The 23,551-nt window shown below is 36.7% G+C and overlaps 2 protein-coding genes across 3 annotated transcripts in view; one reads left to right on the top strand and one right to left on the bottom strand.

The window, feature by feature from the left end:
* LOC108976696 (sodium-coupled monocarboxylate transporter 1) overlaps positions 1-10,099 on the top strand; it is an 18,486-nt gene extending 8,387 nt beyond the window's left edge. For both annotated transcript variants that reach the window (XM_018945949.1, XM_018945948.1), the window contains exons 2-7: positions 6,543-7,364; positions 7,435-7,583; positions 8,032-8,193; positions 8,264-8,379; positions 8,444-9,256; positions 9,325-10,099. In XM_018945949.1, coding sequence (XP_018801494.1) covers positions 6,770-7,364; positions 7,435-7,583; positions 8,032-8,193; positions 8,264-8,379; positions 8,444-9,256; positions 9,325-9,598 — 2,109 coding nt within the window. In that variant the 5' untranslated portion in view covers positions 6,543-6,769 and the 3' untranslated portion in view covers positions 9,599-10,099. The remainder of the gene's footprint in view (positions 1-6,542; positions 7,365-7,434; positions 7,584-8,031; positions 8,194-8,263; positions 8,380-8,443; positions 9,257-9,324) is intronic.
* Positions 10,100-13,514: 3,415 nt separating this feature from the next.
* LOC108976678 (homeobox protein 5) overlaps positions 13,515-23,551 on the bottom strand; it is a 42,387-nt gene continuing 32,350 nt past the window's right edge. Inside the window, exon 5 of the mRNA XM_018945923.1 lies at positions 13,515-14,596. Within this exon, the coding sequence (XP_018801468.1) occupies positions 13,571-14,596 (1,026 nt within the window). The 3' untranslated portion in view covers positions 13,515-13,570. The remainder of the gene's footprint in view (positions 14,597-23,551) is intronic.

The following is a 23,551-nucleotide window of genomic DNA, read 5'->3' as shown; positions in this document are numbered from 1 at the left end:
TTGGGAAATATATATATTAAATAATTTTTTGGAATAGACTTTTTTAAATAAATTTTTTAGTACTTAAATTTTTTAAAGACAGTGAAGTATTTTTTGCCATTTATTTATTTTTTATTGTAGGGGTTAAATATTCATATATAATGTACCCCATATGCTTATAGCGTAGTCTTGCCAATGTTGGACAAGTGCACAAGATATTCTTCATTGTTTCCTTGCTTACTTGCTATAGACATTTCCTGCAGTCTTCTCGATCTGTCAACTCCATTCTGCGAGCGTGTGTCGCCACCAGACAGTGACCAATTAGTATTCCCATCATTTTCCTACAGTCTCTTCTATCGGGTGTCAATAACATTTTATGTACTTCCAATCTACAGTTTTGCACATGACTTTGGCAGTTTTGCACCCAGGCAGCTCGTTCCTTCAGGTTTTGATTTTCTTTACCAAGCTGTTGTCGATATCGTCTTATGGGTTTCCCAATGTTGATGACATTTTCGGATGTTAGCCGCACATCATTCTTGGCAATCTCCATTATTTTATAGACCCCGATATCTTTGTGACCTTGGTTACTTCTGGCAACTCTATTCAGTTGCACAGGGCAGCGAGCCTCTGATCCCTTTCCATTGGCTTCCGGTTTGCTGTCCAAGACTACCCCAAGGTACATTAAAAAGGTTATATTAAAGGCATTTTAAACCAGTTGAAATAATTATTTCAATCTCTATCAAAGTATAAAAACATGTATACAAAAAAATAAAAGAATTGCCGCCCACCTCCTTACATAATTTGCAATTGCTTTTCGTAATTGCAGGAGTTTGCATTTGTGATTCAGTTTTGTAGAAAACAGACATTTCTACATTTATTATTATTATTTACTTATGGAAAGTACAGATTTTATTAAAAGATTAACACGCTACCTAACTCCATACATTTGCTCGGACAAATCGAAAACAGTTTAATTGCCATGTGTTTTAAATTTAAATGAACTGTATCTTTTAATCATAAACATATTTAAGCGCGCAAATTTAATGACAATGTTGCAAGTGAACAATTTATGTATAATGCAAATATTAATTATTTTCTTTCTAGGAATAAATTAAAATTTTGCCTCCAAGGGTTTTAGAACCAAGGGTTTTAGAACCAAATCACTATTTATCATATATTTCATTACAACTAATTGAGAGCTATTAGCGTTATAACGAGTTTTCGTTAAGTGCTCAGCTTTAATTAACACTTCAAAGTTATGTTTTTTTGCTAATCGAGAATAAGTGGAAATATATATAACAATTTATTTAGAAAATAATAACTTTAATAATGTTGCAAATTTGCGAAAATTAGCACATCATTTCTCTCTAATTAAGAGGCAATTAACATCTTGTCACTTTTTATTAGCAGGGAATTCATTGCAAATTGTTGAGCATTTAGCAAGTCGAGCGTGGGCAATTTTTGGCAATAAATGTGGATGAAAAAAAGTTGGTTAAGGTTTATTTCTGGTTATCGTTAGCACGCCAGGGTTATCGAGTATTTGATGTCTGAAATTGAAGCTCATGATCCCGTTACATTGGGTTTCAACGAGACGGTGCAACTTCCTACATATCGCTCCAGTCAATGAATTTATTGAGAGAACACTTCGGCGTGCAGATAATTTCACGTTTTGAGCCAGTCGATTGGCCATCAAGATTGTGTGATATCACATCGTTAAATTTTTTTCTGTGGGTATAAATTTGCAAGGTCTAAAGCCTATGCGGACAAACCCGCTTGGATGCAGATTTTGGAGCAAAACATCACGCCTTTTACCAGTCGAAATGCTCGAACAAGTCATAGAAAATTGCACTCAACGGATGGACCATCTGAGGCTTAGCCGCTGCCAGCATTTGAAAGAGATAATTTTCTAAATAAATATCAAAGAATGTTCTTTCGAATGAAATATTTATTCCCCATTAAATATGAAGTTTATATGTTTTTTTTTAAACTCCTTTCACTAAATATTTTTTTAGTATTTTAGTTAACCTCAAATAATGCAAAAACAATTATCATACATATTTATAAAACTGCACGACACTATATATACTGCACGATATATAATATATCTAGTGAAGCTATCAACTTGAGCTAGGTTAGGTTAGATTAAGATATGTTAATTGGCTTACAGTCCTGTGAGAAGCCAGACGAAAAAACGATAGTTGGATATCAGCTATCGGGAAAAGCTCCTTGATCCTATCATAAATCTGTTTAGGTGTTTTTACATATTTCTATTTTCGCTATTTTACTTGGATGTCTCAAAGAATAATCTTGAGATCCGAGGTGTGTTTATCTTGATCTGACGGACAGATGATGAAGGTTGAGATGATTCTATTTAATTTACTTTCAAACCCATTGGACAGTGTCTAGTTCGAACACCTATCACCATTGCAAATAAAAAGTGAAAAACTGATGAAAAATATCGATAGTGTACTCGTCCAACAACCAGCCATTGATGGTGCACTTGTGGGACTCGAACTAGGTTGAAATATTTTCTTTTCGCTTTTAGTATTATTTTTAAAACCTTAAAAGTACATTACAGGTATATCAGTAAAATCTACAATTACATTTATATAATTTTTGTTCTTCTCCTCTCATCTACCTTTTTTCATAACTCTACTATAAGCCTGGTGTAAAGACTGACGCGGTATTAAAACTAAGAACATTTCTTGGTAAGCACGATTCAATTTTAATGAGAATATTTCATAAAATTAATTTCCTTGAATAAAATACTACATTGCAACCCATAAAACGGTAGTCACATAAAACTATTAAATGATCACTAATTACAAGTAACTGGGATTAAGAACTTATACTATATGATACATATATGTATATTCAGTTAATATTTATATTATTTACTTTTTTTTACCCATATTGCATGATACGAGTTTGCACGGATGTTAGTTTATCAATTACTATAAAATTAGAAAATGGGTAGAAGAAAAGAACTACTTCTTAGCCAACATCTCTTACTTTTTGCTTCTTTTAAGACTGACTCCCTTAAAAAACACTTGGCTCAATAATGTCGATCCAAGAAAATAGTTAAAATAAAAAGTACTTGCTTGAAGAAATTAAAGCTTAGTATATCGTGTTCAGCGTATAAAAAAGGGACACTATTTGGGAACTCAGGCTACACTCTACTATATTCTCTATTCACTCTACCACAGTCTATGCTATTGCCAAGTACCAAATTATGGAAACTTATTAGCAGTCAACTTAATAGGTAATTAGAAGTACTCTTTGCTGTCCTAAACTAGAACTCCTTAAAGTTAACTGAATCACAAATTTAATATGCACTGTGTTTAATTTTAATTTTGTATGTACTTCCATAATCAGTTCTAGCCCTCTAATTAGACACAAATCCAATCAAACAGCTAATGTTCTATATTTTAATTGCACCTACAAATTCTAAATATTAATTGTTTAAGATACAAGTTAATGAATATTAACATGCAACTCATGCCACAATGCTTGAAACGCGACACAAATAGAGTATCTTGAGAAACGCTTATCAATATATATTATGATAGCAACATTTAAATTGCAATTTTATTGTCATCTTCATTCAACGAGTGATCCACTCTCAATTCCTTATACTCATTTATTTACTCTCAAATGCCGCTCATTACATTCCCACCGCCCTTTGCTTATTTAATTGATTCAATCGAGGTCCGATCGAGCAGAACTGCTTCGTCTATTTACATACAATATTTTGTCGGCCCTGCTACTAGTTTGTGGAAGCTAATGATTTTGTTGTTGGCTTTGGTCATGATGGCGCTTTCTTCGCTTATTGTCATTGAGTACACGCGCACGTGTTTGTTTATAATTTTTGTTGTCTTCACACTTTCTTGATTTAACCGGTTCACGCCGGTAGATCTGCCGGCATCCGGACGTTAACCAGTTAAATTTGCTTAAATCTCGATGAGCAGTTATTGATTAGTTTTGCGCAGAAGCCAGTCTCGGTCTTTCAACGAGCTGAAACACTTTCAATTACTACTTGGATATGGGCTGCTTGCTGGGCTTGCTTTTCACAGTTATAATATATTACAAGCTTACATCTGTAGTCAATAGTAAGATAAATTTATTAAGATGTGTGCTCAGTCATTTAGATTTATTGCCCATAAAGCGGGTGTCGAACGTCATAATATTATTATTTATGCTAATAGGATGAAGTAATGTTTTGAAGAGTGCAAATCTATTCGTAAACAACTTCGATGTCATAACAATGTAATGTGATTTACTTCACTACAAATAATGATGTTTGGACTGAACGAGTTTGAATAAAATTGAGTGGTTATCGCTGGTATTTATCTGATTAAGACTTACTGTTATATGGCTGGTTTAGGTTCATGATTAGAAACTATATCACTCTTTTGGCTGCGGTAGGTGTAAAACGCCATCTTATAGTACGTTCCATAGCAATGGACCAAATACGGATCCCTGCGGTACTCCACATGTATTCACGTAGCTTTTTGAACCTACCTCGATGTCGTACAGTAGCAGTATATCATACAGGTAGCTACTAATAATCCTTAGCAGATATCCGAGTGTGTTTCTTGACGCTAGAGCCTAATAATATATGGTCAGGATGCAGAATTAAAAGCATTTTTCATGTGAAGTGTGACAACTGTGTAGTACTTTTTTATCGCCATACATACCTCTGGCCTTGGCCGCAATGTCCGTAAATTTTCCGAGTACATCTATGGTGGATCGATGTCTCTGAAACCAAATTGGTTTTCAGACAAGCATTTCCTTCCAAACGTGTGCCGATCAGTCTCTGCAATATTTTCGCCCGCCGGTTTGTTCGGTTTTTGAAGGAGGACCTGGCGTTGCTTTTTGCATACCCCTTCACAGTTACCATCAAGTCCTGGCGCCTTTGCATTGTCGAATCTCGTCGCCACTTTTTCTATCTATGGTAGTTTTCTGCTGGTTTGAGTTAACAACTGAGCCAAATTTGCTTGAAGATTAACCTTCATACGTATACATATGTAGGTGTTATATATTCTTCTTGAACTATGCGAGAGTGCATAGCCTCTGATTGGTCTTCAACAGATGAATTCCTGTTACCTGCAACGTTTATTTGGACAAGTTACTAAAAAGATCTAGGAAAACTAGACAATATACATTTTATAGCCGGAAATGGTTCGATTATGTGCAATACAGACTTTGAGAGAAGTTACCTTTTATGAAAATCGATTTTTTTTTTAAATATTTTGAGTAACTTTTCTTGTACTTCCCTTCTATTTTCTCCTATGTTACTAATGTTAGATGTTTCCAAGCCACAAGAAAAATATAAAACATTTCGGGTTAAATTGTGTTTAAGATTATGGTTGGGATATGCCTACTAGCTGCAAGGCGGGTGAATGGTCAACTGCATCACACTCGAAGACGTGTTTTTCTAAAAGATTCTTTTGGTTCCATATTCTACATTACTCTATAAAAACTAATTTGATATTGAAACAGAAATGAGTTTAATAACGGTCGTATATTCTCGATGCGGTTGCCAGATTTTCTGGGATTCCGAAAATTTTTCAAAGTTGTTGCTAAAGTGTTTGGGCGAAATTTATATATTGCCAAATAATATCTCTTTACATGTTTGTAAAATTCATGGTTTGGTTTGTTGAACCAATCGCTTCTCAGTATATAACAGTAAATCTTGAAGGGCAGATCCTATCGGTGTAAGTCAAAAACTCCTTTGATTTACGGACTTTGGTTTATCAGCTATTTGTATCAGCAATTTTCGAAGAAGTTTAGTTATACAATTAACAAAGGAATAGATATTATTCCGTTATATTTCTGAGAATCTTAATAAATAATGAAATATATCGGAATCCCAAAGTTTTCTCGAAGTTGAATATTAAATATTTTGTGAAATATTTGTGAAATATTTGTGAAGTTTGTCAAGCAATAATTAAATTTTCATTATTTTCGATATTCATGGTTTGTTTATATGCATCGTTTTAAGCAAGAAATTCCTTTGAGTTTGAGTTTATTATATCCATTACTTAAAACTAAAATCTCCCATACCAGATTTATTTAAAGTAATTTTGTAAACACCAAAAATTTTAGTAATCCCGAAAAGTAATTTTACGAATCCCGAAATTTATTATATAATACGAAATCGAATTAATTAGTTCGTACATTACCAATTTTTTTTTCGGGATCCCGAAATTTATTTTCATGAATCCAGAAATCCTAAAACTTGTAATACAATACGAAATCGTCTGAATTACACTTAGAACATATACACTTTCTTCGTTGTCAATGGCAATTTTCCTATTGAACTTGACTCTTTTAGAGCCAAATACAAACAGCTCTTAATTAAGTAATGATAAAGCGTAGTTTCAAAGCATAAATTTCCGTCTTGTCACAGACATATGTGTTTTAATAAATACATAAATGGCATAGTGTCAACATTACTACACAATTGTGTCACTGATAAATTATTACTTATTTACGAAGACCCACACTTCCAGCAATTCAATGATATTTTATTGATTCTATACAAAATTTTTTAATTGCAGATTGTTAACTAATTGTAAACTCATCATAAATTTACAACGGAGATGTAAATAACTCGCCCCCGCCAATAAAAAAAATTAATTGAAAGCGAATAGTTTCCCGAAAAAAAGCGAAATACGCACTATCATACGAACATACATACACCACAAGTGTTATAAAACTATATTCACACTACGCACGAACAAGTTCCTGATATTAAAAAAAAGCAAAAATCCAAAAAAATTTCAAAATGTCTCCACTAATGGCCACTTTGCTGAAACTCTTGTTCCTTTGCGCTTTAGCGCACAGCAGCAACTCGTTGGCAGTGCCAGATAATAATGCTCAAAGGTATCAACAAGCACCTGCGATCAGTTCCACCGTCGCTGAGAAAGTAGTAAAACCATCTCCACCATATTTACTGGTGCGTGGCGATTCCACATTTGCGCCGTCAGACGACGCGCTCTCCGCTTTGGATGCAATAGCCTCGGCGGAAAGGCACAACTTCGATGCGGCCGCGCAAATGTTGTTAGCAATGTACAAGGAGCAAATAAGTGGGACCGAGAGCGTTGACGGAATGGAGCAATGCAACGATCCCTCACATAAAGCGGCTTTCTCCGGTTACGATTACACAATACTGCTCTCTATGTTGATTATATCATTGGGTATTGGCGTTTTTTACGGCTTTTTCCACAAGTCGGGAAGCTCTTCAGAGGACTTTTTACTCGGCTCCGGTATGTCTATCTTTCCGGTTACCCTAAGTTTGACTACAAGTTTTATCACGGCCATCGAATTGTTGGGCAACCCATCGGAGATGTACCTACAGGGCACGCAATTTGTGTTGATTGGTGAGTGCTGATGGAGACTATCTCAAAGAACTAAAATTAACTATAAAATTTTGTTTACTCTTATCCTTAGTTATTCCAATGATTATGGTCATACCGGTTGCTGTTAAGATATTCTATCCCATATATTTCAAAATGGAACTGACGAGCTGTTATGAATATCTTGGCATACGTTTTGGAAAGGAGATACGTATTTTGGGAGCCGTTTTGTATGTCATACAGGTAAGGGTCCAGGAGACAGGAACACACACTTAAAAAAATGGGTGTTGGGCTTAGAAGTAACCTCAAAAGGGTTTAGTTCTTAAGTTACTATTATCCGTATAAACATAAAGAAATAATCTGGAGCCTATTTAAGATTATGGAGTTGACAAAAAAATGTTTTCAATACATCGAAACATTTCTATCTATAAGGCTTTATTATATATGTATGTATTATTATATCGGGGATATCAATACCCGCCGTAGTGCTAACAGGAATCTTTGTATAAATTCTCAGAAACTATCAAACTGAACCCAGAAGTTTTACTGACCTATAAGACCTCTTTTTAACCCCATTAACTTGGTAACTTCACTGGAATATTAGTTTTGGAAAGAAAAGCCATAGTTTCGTATCTTCTGTAATGGTTTTCAGTTTTGCTCTATATTTAAAATTTTTTTGCTTACTCCACAGATGTGTTTCTACACCGCCGTAGCAGTGCTGGCACCAGCGATCGCACTCTCTAAAGCCACCGGCTTAAACACAAAAGTTGCTGTGATTCTCATTTATTTAGTCTGTGTGTTCTACTCCTCTCAGGGCGGCATGAAGGCGGTAGTAATTGCCGATACTTTTCAGGTATAAGCTCAGCACATGTTCTCTTAATATATAGTTATTAAAATTAAATATTTTATGAATAAAATTGTAGGCTGCTGTTTTGGCTGTTTCCTTGGTGCTAGTCATTGCTTTAGGTAGTTATTATAGCGGTAATGCTATTGAGATCTTCAACACGGCAGCCGATCGTCATCGCCTGGAGTTCTTCAAGTAAGCGGCACGCGATCAACCAATTACAAGTATAGAAGTTAACTGTTTTATTACATGCTTACAGCTTTGATTTCGATCCGACGACGCGTCATACGGTTTGGTCCGTGGTTATCGGTGGTTTCTTCTATTGGACATCCTTATTCTGCACCAATCAGGCTTCGGTGCAAAAGTGTATGTCGTTGAAATCGCTAAAGTTAGCGAAAGTGGCATTGGGTTTTGCTATACTTGGACTCGTTATTGTTTTTCTAATGAACTTCTACACCGGTCTGATGATCTTCAACCATTACGCTGATTGTGATCCACTAAACGCTGGCCGTATCACCGCTTCCGATCAACTATTGCCCTACTATATCATTAGCACCTACGAACATATCTACACGATTGCTGGAATTTTTGTGGCGGGCATCTTTGCCGCCAGCTTGGGTACCGTGGCGTCCGCATTGAATTCGCTCTCTGCCGTGACGTGCGAAGATCTCCTCGTAAATGGCATGAATATCAAAATCACACCGGACAAGGGTGCACTCTACGCCAAATGGATGTCCCTGGGTTATGGCATAGTTTCCTTCGGTTTGGTTTTCATCGTAGAGAAGTTGGGTGGTGTGCTGCAGGCGACGCTAACTTTGAACGGCCTTATCGGTGGCGTCACTTTGGGTCTCTTTGTTCTCGGCATTGCTTTTAAGCGCGCCAACACACGGGGTGCTTTCTATGGTGGCTTGCTCTCGTTGGCCATCGTCATTTTCATTGGTGTGATGGCGCAAATTGTCAACGTGGATCCGATAGAACTACCCTTATCGGTCGCGCATTGCGACTGCCAAGTGAATGCCACGTCTGTGGTCTTGCCGACAACTGTGGAGGCGGTGCCACTAACCGGATTTAGGTAATTAATTTTGTAATGCGATGCATTATTTTTATTTTACGTAATATTTTTTTTTTCCAAACCCTTAGCTCTTGGCCTATCTTTAAGCTGAGCTACATGTGGTACTCGATGATAGGGACTTTGCTCACAATATTTCTGGGTTTGCTCATCTCGCTTATTGTTGCTGCTGTGCAACGGCATAATGTGTTGAAGATAAGCTCTACGCGTGAGGAGCCAGTTTGCAGTAAACCAGAGAACCCACCACAATTCAGCACGGAGATCAAAGTGATCGCCAAGTCGGAGCCAACAGCCATCGAGAAGCTGGGACATGTAAATTTGGCCATACGTTTGGACGACGAATGAGCGAAGTAAACAAAAAACCCGGTTTTTCGGGAACTACGACCTAGAGGCTTATGTTACTTGGCAACCTTACAATTTGACAAAAGATTTGTGCACCGTACGTTACAACAACGTTGCATTATGTACAAATTATTCTGAACAGACTTACCACATTGCAACTAAGTACTTGTTATTAATTAATAATAATCTATGTATTCTTCAGTTTTTAAATGATTACAATGCAAAATGTAACAGTTAAATATAATACAACCAGTCATTAATTTAGTATAATGGAAGTATATCCATATTTATATATATATATATATATATAAGTACGTAGAGAAGTAGTATTTAGAAATTAGTGTGAGTCCAAAAACAAAACGAATTAAGAAAAAAGTGATAAATGTAATTGAAAGTTGCACAAAACAAAGAATTGGTTGAAGTACAAAGTAATTATTAATTTTTATAGTATTCTTGCAAATAGATTTCAATATACATATGTATGCTATATTGTATTTGTTTTCTATTTATAGTCACAAACAAACAATGAAAAAACTAATGTTATTTCGCAAATAACTGTAAATAACTGTAAATATGAATGCAACCGTGCGTGGCGCCATCATTGATCCTGTTAACTATTTGTTTACGCTTTGCTCAAATATCTACAATTACTTGAAATGACATTAATTGCAATCTCTGATAAGAAATGCGATGTGCGAATTGTTTTTTTTTTTATTAAAGCTGTATATTCATATAAATATATACCGACACACAAATGTAAAAATGTACAAAATAATAGTTGTAAAGAAAAAATTAATAAATTATTATATAATATAGAAAACATTTGCTTATGTCACACTCATTCATTGAGCTTTTGTTGTGGCACATGCGAGTAGTATTTGTAGTTAGGCTTCGTGCGTGATTCTTTAATTTAAGTATGTTTAAATTGAAAACAAGTAAGAATGACCAACGAGTACGATAATGACAAACCGCATCGAGCTTGTAAACTTTGTTTTCGAAAGTATTGGGTAGACGAAAAAGTCTTTTCGTATTTCAATAGATGTCGTTGCAGTTGTATATCACCGGTGCTACCAATCACATTGCGTCATACCATGTAGTGTTGGAAAGGTGAGATTTAAAGCTTCATTTAACCAAAGAGAAATTAAATTCGGGGAAGTTGGAAAAAAGTTACAGCTGTTCAAAAATGAGTGAAATAATGAAGAAATTCGCTATTTTAGAAATTTTTGTAAAAAAAGTGGAAGAAACCATCGATGAAATTTGTGAAGTTTACGGAGAAAATGATGTATCATTTCGAACCAATAATGGTTCGCTCGCTTCCGTTCTGGAAATTTCGATGTTGAAGATGCACCTCGCTCTGGTCAGCCTGTCGTTGGAAAAGTCGATGAAATTATGGAAAGGATTGACCAGGACCGTCACATAAGCGGCCATGACATCGCTAAGGAAATGAAATCGAACCATTTCTAAAGTGAATGGCAACAGGAGAAAGTGGATCAAATGCGACAAAAATGTGCGAAAAAGATAATGGTCCAAGCGTGGCAAAGCCAGGATTGGCAACTCGAAAGGTTACGCTAAGTGTTTGGTGGGATTGGAAAGGAATCATGTACTGTGACCTTGATTCTACATTTTACTGTCAACAACCGATGCAGAAAAGGCTTCGTCTTCAATCAGAACAACGCTAGACCACACCTATCTTTGATGATTCGGCAACAGTTTGGAGAGCTTGACTGAGAAGAATAACAAAAAATGGTCGACTAAAATGGTACCTATTTGGTTCATTAAGGTTCATATCGAGCTCCCTTGCCATCTCTCAAATACTTGCATGACGATTTTCATTAGTTGAAGGGGTCGAAGGTCGTCCAGAACAAGGTATGTCTTCAACGATCTCTCGTCTTTGAAGGCTTTGTATTACTCGTAAGCTTCTGCTTTTGATAAAACTGAATCACCGTAAGCCTTTTCCAGCATTCACAATGATTCCGCACAGGAAATTTGTTTAGAAATACAAAATTTTAGACAAATTATTTGTTCGATATTTTTATCCATTGTAAAAATCGCAATGCACTATTCAGGTGCTGATTCTGACAACAAACTAGTTGATAAATTTATCGTAAATGACCGGTATATATGTCCCCCTCGAGGGACTGCTTCAAGTCAGTCAGATTCTGATATAAACGGGTAATTTATCAAGTTCCTATCTTCTTCCCCAATTTCAATAATTTTTTGGCAAAATTTCATGCAAATAGGCAAATCTAGAGGGTTTAACTTGGTTATTGTACGGAAACAGGTTTAAGTCATCATTAATGATCTGTTGTAATGACCGTTTGCTAACTTCAAGTTACGCCGATAAGTTACGAGTCGAAATTCTTGGATTTGCCTGAATAGATGATGCAACAGCCGCGATGGTTTCATGAACATAAACATACGGATTTCGATGGTACATTCTTCATGCGATACTTCCAGATTCGGTAAGCATGTTTACCAACCTCAAAATTGTTTATCTCCTCGGGGGAATGCCCGACCGCAACTTCGGACTGCAAACCATGGTACCGAACATCAAATGGAATCTTGTTGTAGCGAAGATACGCATAGGGAAGATATGACGTCGAGAAGCTACTACCACAGCCGACAGCGAAACGGTTTTTACTCGACTTGCGCTCGTGCTCTTTGACATGTGACCTGGTCTACGAAAAGGGAGGTATCGTGCGAAAACTAGTTTTTCTCATCTTCCATCCGAATCAACTAAAAAGTGAAAAATGATTGTTTGACACCTAAGCCCCCTCCCCCTTTCCGTAGACCAGATCACATATAATAAAAGCGCTTAACTGTGGTACGGAATTCCAATACACGTACAGCTACAAGCGAAACCATTGGTTTTCGTAAAGGTCGGAAGAACAGTTGGTACGACGGGGACCGTGGTGTTGGGGGGAAAACCGATAGTCTCCTTCGAAATGTTGCGATTAACCACAACACGAGCGGGGTAGGGTAGATATCGACAGTTGAAGAAGCTAGTCGATAGGTGCCAATGCTCGAAAATTCTACGAAAAGATGCGGCCTCAATGACCTCGGTGTTAATTCTGCTTTCTACAGAAAGTTTCTCACATGAAGAATCTTGGGAATGTATACTTCCCCGAAAGTCGGACTCTTAGTAAGTTAAGATCTCTTCAGATATAGTCTATGGCAATTCTAATTTCAAAGCTAATTTTAAACTACATATCTGAGTGGCAATAACGAGAACCACAAACTAGATTTTGCGTTGTAGAATAAATTGTGTACTTTGACATTGCATTACTGGGTTATTCCAAACTTAACTCTACTTTACATTTACACGGCATACTTTTAGGCACAAAATTAGATGGACCATTTCTATTTGAGACAGTAGCGCTAATTACTAATTGGAGATTATTATGTTATCATAATAACATATAATATAATAAATAATCTTTCGTCAAAACTTCGATAGTTGCTTGAGAGAGAGTTACATATATATATCGAGTCATATATATCTTCTAAGTCTATCTCGCATGTAGAGTGTGACTTAAGGATACCTACAAGTTATCAGCTGATAAGTTTGAAGGAATGCTTAGCATGGTTTAAATATGTTAAATTGTGTCTTCCTGCTTTTCAACGGGAAACGCCTTCTCTTCAAAGTATTTGAACTTTTTCTTCCATGATTTACATTTATACTTTTATTTTGATTTTTATTTTTATTTACGTTTATTTGCAATTTAAATTCGAAAGTATTTATAAGTTATTTACAGTTTTTTAGAGATTTCTTAACTCACACTGGATAATACAAATTAACATATTTTTTATTTTTAAAATAGTTGCATTTTTTAAATAAGTCCCATATTATTACACATACAATATTTTACATGTTTCGAGAATCGAGTTTTTAATATAAATTATTTGAATATTTACACGCAAATATATTTGTAAATAATTATGTATATTTATCACCATGTTCGCCATTTAATGCGGTCACGTTACACTGATCTCTTCGTCGCTGTCCGAATTAGAGTCATCGTAGTCGTCGTAGTACATCTTCATGAATTCCGGATTTTGGAACTGCGGCATCGTGTGCGCGTTGATGTGGGAATGCGTCGAAGTCGTTATAGGCGAACCCGATAAGTGCACACCATTGCTGGTGCTCGTGTGCTGGTGGTGGTTGTGCGACGACTGCATATGTGGACTCAAAGCCTCACTCATGAAAAGGCCACCGGTATGTGCGGCCGAGTGCAGTTGCAAAGCATGTTGCTCATTGCCGCCAGCGACAGCCACAGCGCCTGCCAGATTCAGCATGTTGATGCGCCGTTGCTTTGCTTCGTTGATGGTCGATTCCAATTTGAATTTAAGATCTGCGGCGGCCAAATGTTTTTGCATTTCCGCATTAATTTTCGCCTGAAACTCGGCGCTCGACAACGGTTGCATGCCCACACTGCCACCAACACCACTACCACCGTTACCGCAAACACCAAGCACCATGCCAGCACTGGTATGTGGTGGTGAGGAAGCGGCCGATGAGGATGCGTTCGATGATTGATCATTCAGATTGGCATTGAGTTTGGCGGCAACGGTCAGCAAGGGTGGCGGCGAACTTATTTGCATACTCGGCGCCGAACTGAAGGCGACCGCGGCAGCAGCGGCGGCCACAGCTACGCTGTTGGGTATATGATGCATCAGCGGTGGCGAATGCAATGCAGCAGCACTAGCGGTGGGCGTGCCGGTCGGCGATTGCATGGACTTGGGTGTGGTTGCACCGTTGTGTGTTGGTGTGTCAGCATTGGCGCGCTCTTCCTTCGGCTGTGGTGAGAGGCTGTTGGCGGGCGGCGATGGAGGCGTCGGTGATAGCGGTGAGATGGGACGATCACATTTGGCATCGGACAAATCGGGATTGGGGTTGTTTTTGTTGGGCAATGTCTGATCACGTGAACCGCCGCTTGCGAGCAGCTCGCGCTCCTTGGAGTTGCGCCATTTCATGCGGCGATTTTGAAACCAAATTTTTACCTAGAAAAAGATTAAAGTACATTTTCGGATTAGATAAGTTTGATTGATTGGTAAAACGTGGGTACGAAAAGGATAAGTATTTCAGAGGGAAAGTTAATAAGTGACGTGAAATAATGAATATGTATAGTATATCACATTGGCTCAAAAAGAAACTCAAACTGTCTAAAACAGGCTGAAACTCTGACAAAATCAAACCATTTCAGAACGTGTTGGTTGGAGATTTTATGCATTGATACAATGTACATTTCAAAAGAACTTACACTGCAAAATTTTTTTTAGTTATTTTCAGAAATTTTACTGATTTTCAAATTAGTTCGATTATTGGGATTTGAAAGAGGTAAATGTATAAACAATAGTGCTGCGAAGTGAACTTTGGTTTAAATAAAATTATTCAGATTTAATTTAAGGGGTCATCAAACATTGTCGGCGGCGAAAAAGGAGCTTGGTCAGACGAAAGCATGCCATTAGAATTTAAGTGTGCTCTCCCCAAACCACGAAAAGAAGGATCACTCAATCTGTGCCAACTACTGTGGGATAGGCCTTCTCAACGTCGCCTATAAGGCTCTCTCGAACGTGTTGTGTGAAAGATAAAGCTCAACGTCAGAGCCAAAAAAGTTTTCAGACAAGACGATTCCCTTTCGTTCCACTTCTTTAATCTACTGTTGAAGGAAATAATTCGAGCTGTAAGGCTTAATAGAGAAGGTACCATTTTCTATAAGAGTGTACAGCTGTTGGCTTACGGAAAAGCAAATTGATCTGGTGGTGAACGAGTTCAACACGAAATATCTGGTGTCATCAAAGAAATAGTCGTCGCACTCGTAGTAATAACTTCGAAGTAGTAGATAATTTCGTCTATCTTGGAACCTGTATTAACAGAAACAACAATGTCAGCCTCGAAATACAAAGCAGAATATCTCTTGCCAACAGGTGCTACTTCGGACAGACTAGGTAATTGAGATGTAAAGTCCTCTCTAGATGAACGAAAATCGAACTCAATATTCCTGTTTGGCTATATTATATGACAACATCTGTTAAGTCGACGATATACCTATCTTAGAGAAAGGTTCTGCGAACATCGCACTCGATGAAATGATGAGCTACATGAGATATATGACGGGATTGGCATGACTATGTGTCGTCCGAATGGATGAAAAGTGTGAAAGTATTTGATTCAGTACCCGCCGGTGGATGCAGAGGAAGGCCGTTTTTCTTGCACAGTCTTAACCTTATATAATTTGAAATCCAAAAGACTTCAAAATAGTATTCTAAAATTACTAATCCATTACTTTCATCCACATTTGTTTTCAGTGCAGCATCCATCCACAGCCTCATGTTCAAGTTTTTGAGTAGCCATCAAATTTGTAAACTTTTCATTGCCGCCGGACACATCAGCGTTTATCCATTCGGCCTGGTCAGCAAAGAGTTAGGCTGAAGTTAAGTTTCGACATGAGCGAACGATCTGGTTTACTTGTAATATGACACAAGAGCCAGCAGCAAAGTGCTGCGAAAGTTTTCCGTTAACATTGGCTCTGCAACAGCTCCTCACTTATTGGGCCGAGATTCAATGGCCGCCTGCCACACGCAGACATAAATAAAATTCGTATAAAAAATGTAAATAGAGGAAATTTTATTTCCAGCCAACAAGAATTTATAGAGACATTAAGCTACATCACGGGTTAGAGTTGCCGCAACAATAGCACAAAAACAACAACAACAATAGCAACAGCAATATAAGTTTAAAACAGTAATTGAATGCATATTTAGAACAAGCAGCGGCGGGTGGTTGGTGTTAGCCTGGCTGCTGGTTTAAGTGTTGCACGCGGCGTCAGCAGCCGCCCGGCGAAACTTTTTCGGCAAACTTGCTTCGGCCGAAGTGTTGCAGCCCTCCCTGCCTTTGGAGGGCGTTAAATTGTGTACTTAATGCATGAGTTTCGAGTGCCATGTGTTGTTGTGTCTAATCCAGTGTTGTTGCTGCTATTTACTTCTGCTCTTGTTGTTCCATTGCAGTACTTAGTGTACAATCTTAATCGTCTGCATATGACAAGCGACGAGAGAAAAGGCGGTGACCGTGCTGCCAGAGAACTGTTTTTGAATTATTACTAACCGTAAACAGCCCCAGCCGGCGCTCGTACTACTCGCATACTTGTGTGTTAGTATGTCTGTGTGTTGAAATTTTAGGAAGATTGAGTGACGACACGAAATTTAGCGTATAGCGGAAAAGTCTAAAGTGCTGGACCTTTTTATATATGTAGGTTTATTTAGTTTACTCGGCATTCTTTACATTTAAGCGGCCTCGGAAGAATTCGTTGCACTTGACAGTAAAATTAAGCGATATTAAGATGCCTTTAAAATTATTTAGTGAAATTTCTCTGGAAACTAGATGATAACCACACTCAATCTTCATAAACCAGCTATATAAGTAGGTCAGAAGCATTAAATCTCGTAGCTAAAATGGTGGTAAAAGGTTTCATAACAATTTGAATAAAGCTTTGATAATAGGTTTTACAGCGCACATCTTTAGCTGAAAAAATATATCTTAGAAACTACTCAACTAATTTCAAGCAAATTTGGTGTATACCCATTACAATGGTATTCTTCTGCTACATAGCGGAAAAAAAATGAACAAGGAGTTTGTTTAAAATTTTTTGTTTCCAATGGAATCACGGCTACTGAATAGTGGAAATTATGATAAAATTGTTTTGAGTAGTCTATTTTATCACGAATGCAAATTATTTGAGTGGCACAAAGCATTCAGTCACTGTCATACATAGAAAATTTTGCTTTATGCGAGTCTATCAACTTGCTTTGTTAAGGATGGTAACATCGAAAAACAACAGAAACATTCCATAAAAATCGTCTCGCTGGTATCAGAATCCCAATGTATTTTATGCATTGACTCAACACATTTTGGTTAATGTTTTGCGTAGATACTTGAATCCTTTGCAAAAACGACGTCGAGTGGGATTTGCAAAACAGATCCTTAATAAGATAGCTTGAACTTAGCTCTTTATTAAATGTAAGATTTTAATAAATTTCACTAGCTTTATTTGTGTATTAAATCAACAATATATATATAATATTGTAATTTATATATAATTATTTAAATGAACTTTATCCGCTTTCTAAAGTAAATAATTTAAAGGCTGATTACATTAGGTTAGGTTAATTTGGTAGGCCAATGAGACACACATATACCAGTTCAGGTCCTTTGCAATACCAGTTGGAGTTCAGTTACTAGGTCCATGAGGAGGAGTCATTGTTTAGAATGCCAGCGCTCGTCCCGAATTTTAATATACTCTTGGCTTCACTATCGATATTTCCTCCAGTATATCATATCGTGGCAACCCCAGATGCTTACAGCGTAGTCTTGCCATTGCGAGACAAGTGCTCAAGGGATGCTACATTGTTCATTGCCTTGGATGCCTTTGTGACCTGGCACCCAGCAGAAGTGACACTTCTTGGCAATATGCGATACCAGGTTACTGCCTTGATTGATACTTGGCTACAGGTGTCCGGCAACTTAAAAGGCTGCCTTATGCCTAACTCTGGACAGTCAATCGGTGTTTTCTAAACCACCATTACCCATCGAGCTATGCCCCAAGTTCTATATGTAAATTCACCTGCAGCCAGTAGTCGTCCCGCCGATTTTGCTACGCAGTTTTCACGAAGAGGTCTATAGGTGGCAAGTTTAGTATCTGTTCAAGAGCTGCTGTTGGAGTGGCCCTTAAAGCTACTGTTATGCACAGCGCAGCGAGCCTCTAAACCTGTCCACCAAACTGGCAGATTAAATTAGTCTCCAACTTTCTATTGTTACTACCTCAAAGCTGCAAGCTTTTTTTTTTTTCTAAATCATTTTAAAGCAAAATTTTCCGTTTCAATACCTGCTTGTAATAAAAATAATTAAATGTCAAGTATTCCTATAATGAAGTCTAAAAATACCAAAACTCATTAAAAAATTAAAATCATGTTTCCGCTGGAGGCTATATGTTCATACATACCTATAGATGTAGGTGTATTTGTATGTGTGTTTTTACTAAAAAGAAAATATAACAAAATAACAATTCATGAAAAGTTGCCAAGGATAAGCAGCACCAAACTGGCCACAGCAACAAAATACCATTACTATATATGATATATAAGTTTATATAATAAATATATAAGTTTGTATGTATATGCACATAAACAATAAAGCATACATTGAATACTTGCTGGGCTCTTAAATTGTATGCCTTATAATTAATTCCCATCAAAAACAGACTTTCACAGCATCAAAGTTGTGGACAGAGCGAGCAGTGAGCCGGCAAAGTAGCGCGCAGCGGGTGACTCAACGTGGCGGCAGTGGGTGCTGGGGCAGCATCCAAGCGAGCAAGCCCATAATCATTAATCTTATCGCCGCCTTGGCTTATTATTTCAATTTGCTAAGCATTCGGCCGCCTGCCGCCACAGGTCACATCATGCGTGTGGGTGTAAGTGTGTGTGCTTGTGCGTGCGAGGGTGTCAGAGAAATTGTGCTTTCATTGGTGTGTGTTTGCGCTTGTTGGTGTTGGTATGCGTGTGACTTGCGGTTCTTGCTTCTTTGCTGCGGCCAAATGCGGAAAGAAACTCAATGACCGGAAGCATGCAAACAGAACTTCTGAGCCTGAAGGCTGTGTGCGCGCGTGGCACGTGCAACACAATTCCTTCGAAAGCCTTTTAGCATAAGGTACCGTTACGCTGCGCTCGCTTCAGTTGTGTGTGACTAACGCTGCTGCTGCTGCTGCGGTTAATAGACGCATTTAAATGGAGTTCGCCAAATCTGTTTGCTTACTGAATTTTATTAGTGTTGGTGTTGTTGTTGTGCTTAGTATGTAGTGGCAGCAAAAAATGCAATCACAATGATTTTCATGGAGAATAGCTTTGTTTGTTTGTGTTTGTGTGGTTAGCCGTTGGGCGGTGTGGGGGTTGGAGTGTGTTTGATTATTTATTTATTTAACTGTTTAAACGATTACGTGAAAATCCAATTACACGCCTTGTTGATCAATGCTTGATCAGGTTTATTAATTCATTTCGCTGTTGAGGACGAGTGTGAGCGTTTTTGCGTTCGTTTGTGTGCCGATTATGAGTGTGTGCTTAATGTTTATTGTTGTGTTTTGATAATTGTTGGTGGATTAAAGCGCTTGATTTTCATTTCCGACTGGTGAATACAGTTTCAATACATTTTTTAAATACAAAAAAAATTTGTTTTTAATACAAAAGCAGTTTTTTAATGAAAAATGAAGAAAAAATTATATTTTCAAGTTTTCAATTTAAAATGCCATTTCCAATTACCAAATTTTATTGATCTGCCGATGTTAAAAATTATTGTTTTTCAATACAATTTCTTTTAATAAATATCTTTAATACAAAAATACTTTTTGATAAAACTATAATATTTTTGAAACTTTTGCAAGGCTTGAAAATAAAATTTCATTTCCATATACTAAATTTGTATGTTAAAACTTAATATTTTTAAAAATGAAAATATTTTTTATACAAATATGCAAAAATTGGTGTTCAGTTAATTCATATTTTTAAATTTTGATAAAAGAAACATTTTCCAAACTTCTGCAAAGTTTGATTATAATAATTCATTGCCAAATACTAACTTTTATTGACCCGAAAATGTTCGAAATTTGTATTTTCAAATACAAACATATTTTTTTAAACAAATATTTTTCAAAAGGCATTTTCCAAACTTCCGAAAAGCTTGAATTTTAAATTCCTTTTCTAAATAAAAAATTTCACTCACTCGCTGATGTTCAAATCTAATATTTTTAAATTCAAAAATTTTTTTTATAAATAATATTTTCCATAAAAATCCTTTTGGTTATATTAAACATGTTCCGAAAAATATTTTCCAAAATTCTGAGAGGCTTAAATATAATATGTTGTTTCCATATATTAAAGTTTATTGACCCGCTTATGTTCGAATATAATAATTTTAAAATACAAAAATATTTTGTAAGCAAAAATATTTTTTTAAATAAACATTTTCCAAACTACCGAAAAGCTTGAAATTCAAATTCCTTTTCCATGTTCCAAAATTTCATTTACTTACTGATATTCGAAACTAATATTTTTTACGAAAACATGTTCTAATACAAGTATGTTCTTAAATATATATAAAAATGTTTCAAGAAATATTTTTCAAACTGCTAAAAGGCCTTTTAATAAAACTCAAAATTTTAAATACTAAATTCGTTTCATGTATATATATATACATATATCTACATTTATATTTACATAACCTCTACTACCGTTTCAATAACCAAATCATATAAATGATATTTCAAGTCACCTCTTTGCTTACCTTTGAAGCTGGCAAAACATCTGTTTTTGAAGTGTCTTAAAAAAGGGAGAAATCAAAAAGCTAACGGCACTAAAACGTTAATACAGCATTTAAATCAATTCCTAAAGCGTTTTGCCGTAATACTCGCGGCAAAGCCAAATTAAATCGAAACCAAAAGCGGAAATGTAGCACATCTTAAGGCGAAATTACCAGTTTATTTGTATACCACAATCAAATCGCTATAAGAAGTAGCAAAAAAATACATATTTACATGCATTGTTATAAGGTGGTATTGAAATGGTATGAGATCTCATGTAGGCAATGGAATTAACGTTTTATGTGAACGGAAATCGGTTTTGTGTTCAACGCCGAATTCGCACACAGTCAACTTGCTGCTAATATCATTTAAACATAGATAATGTTTTCAATTAAGGTGGTTCAATTTTTTTAACGTCCTTTTTTACTACTTGTTGAACGATTTTTTTTTACTGTCTCCAAATAAATTGAACTAATTGCTGAACTAGTCTCCATCCAACTTCAATCGTCCGATTTTGCTCACAGAGACCGTTCGTTGAAAATGACATTTCATTAACAGCAGAACACAAAGCATATGTTTAGAACCTGAGATAAAGAATTTCAGAGCTATGTGATTCTTTTTGTATTGGCTATTACAAATAAAAATTAACCGAATATAGTTAAATGCTTTTTGATCAAAAACTGGATCATCTGGATGCTTTATGAATATAACGTCAAAACTGTCCTAAAAATAGAAAACGCTGCTCCAAAAATGTGCCGAAATAGGTCAAATATTCAAATTTTTTGCCTGGGAATTGCGCTCAAGTTAAAGACCAACTTAAGATAAAGTAAAACTCTTAGTTCTATATAATCTATAAATATAGCCAATATAGCCTTTGAGAATTTTGAAAAAAATGATTTATATATCTGCCTGATCGACATAATCGGCCTAATGAACGTTCTATATTCGCCACACCATCATCCATCTTGAGACCCAGCATTCATTATTGAATAATATTCGACCGACCACGTTCGTCACGCAGTGAAGAAAAGGTAGCAGCTGTAGCTGAGAGTGCATACGAAGACCGTGCACAGCCGATTCGATATCGTCCGCAGCAAACTGGGACTGACATATGGAACGACTTGGCAAGGTTTACGTCGAGATCACTAATTGAAAGTGCACAAAATACAGCTTGTCATTCGACCTTCTCAAGCGGCATCGCTTCGCTCTATGGATTCTTGAAAAGTTCTAAGAAGATGCGACGTTTCCAAGCCAAATTTTGTTCAATGATTAGGCCCAATTCTGGCACAATGGGTACTCGTATTAGTAAACAACCAAACATCCGCATTTGAGACGTAAAGAAACTTGAARAGATTCAAAAACTGCCATTTCATCCAGAAAAAAAACGGTTTGGTGTGGTTTGAGGGTCTGTTTAATATCGGTCCATCTAAGCCAACTTATGAAAGTCGACCAAAGCTCACAAAGAACTGTAGCGCCAGAAAATGCTATTGATGAGTTCACAGGGGTTGTCTAAATATAGTAAAGATCAAACTTCAGTTCTCTTTTCCTTTACAGCAGATTCGGATTTCTGAAATTGTAGTAGGACTGTCATTAGATATGGCGTGTGGTAGACAGGTATAGTAGGTACATCTTCAAAAAGTAGGTGGAGTATTTACAGAAAAGAAATCAAGTGTGTTTTGATTACAGGAAAAATAAATGCAACGCGTTTGTCCCATTTTAATCCGTTTGTGATCATAACTTAGTGGATTGTGGATATATTTGACGATCCTGTAAAAACCTTTTCTCCAAATTTGTTTTTTTCAAAAGCCACTAAAACTCCACGCTTTAAACACAAAGTGGAACAAAATATTTGAGTCAAGCCCTTTATAGTTGAATTTAGTATGCAAACTTTGTAGCAAATCGAGATTGGGAGTTATTACTCAAAAAACATAAAAGGAAATTCCAAAAGCACGTCTTCTTTAAAGTAATAAAACACGAAACGCAAGTCTCACCCTAACATACAAACTCTACTTGCTTTGGCGCACATGTGCCGCAATTTGAATACCCACATGCATGCACTTTGTGGTGCTCACAACTCGTATATGGTATGTTACCCCCCTGAAGGCATGGGCTTATAAGATTTTTTTCCTTTCCATTGTATGGCCATGTGAGCACACTTTTCAGCTTCTCTTGCGCGAATGACATGTCCAAAACAAATTCGTCTGTTTTTGATTTGCTAAAAATACAATATTGAGAATACACCAACAACATCAATGATACAAGAAATAGGCAACAACAAATCATACGCTTATATGTACCACCAACATGCGACTTGGCTAGAGTCACCCTTTTCCATGCTGGGCGGTGGTATGTGTGTGACTGCGTCTATGCAGATTTCTATTTGCTTGACTAAGTGCTGGGCTCGGAGATTCAAATTCAATGTTCGAATATCACAAAGCGCGCACATGCAAAAACAACAAAAATATGCGGAAATTGACGGGAGCAGGGGCAGGAAATGGAGAGCACTTGCAGCAAAGAGGATGCGGAAGAGGCGGCGGGTCGTTTCGATTATCATTTCACTCAATTCATTCTTTATTTGGCAACTGCATTAGATCAGATTTTAATCTTTTTA

This window comes from Bactrocera latifrons, unplaced genomic scaffold, assembly GCF_001853355.1.
Source record: "Bactrocera latifrons isolate USDA-ARS-PBARC rearing strain unplaced genomic scaffold, ASM185335v1 scaffold_8, whole genome shotgun sequence".
Taxonomy (NCBI): domain Eukaryota; kingdom Metazoa; phylum Arthropoda; class Insecta; order Diptera; family Tephritidae; genus Bactrocera; species Bactrocera latifrons.
The sequence above is the reverse complement of the archived record's forward strand: the minus strand, read 5'-3'. Positions and strand labels throughout refer to the sequence as shown.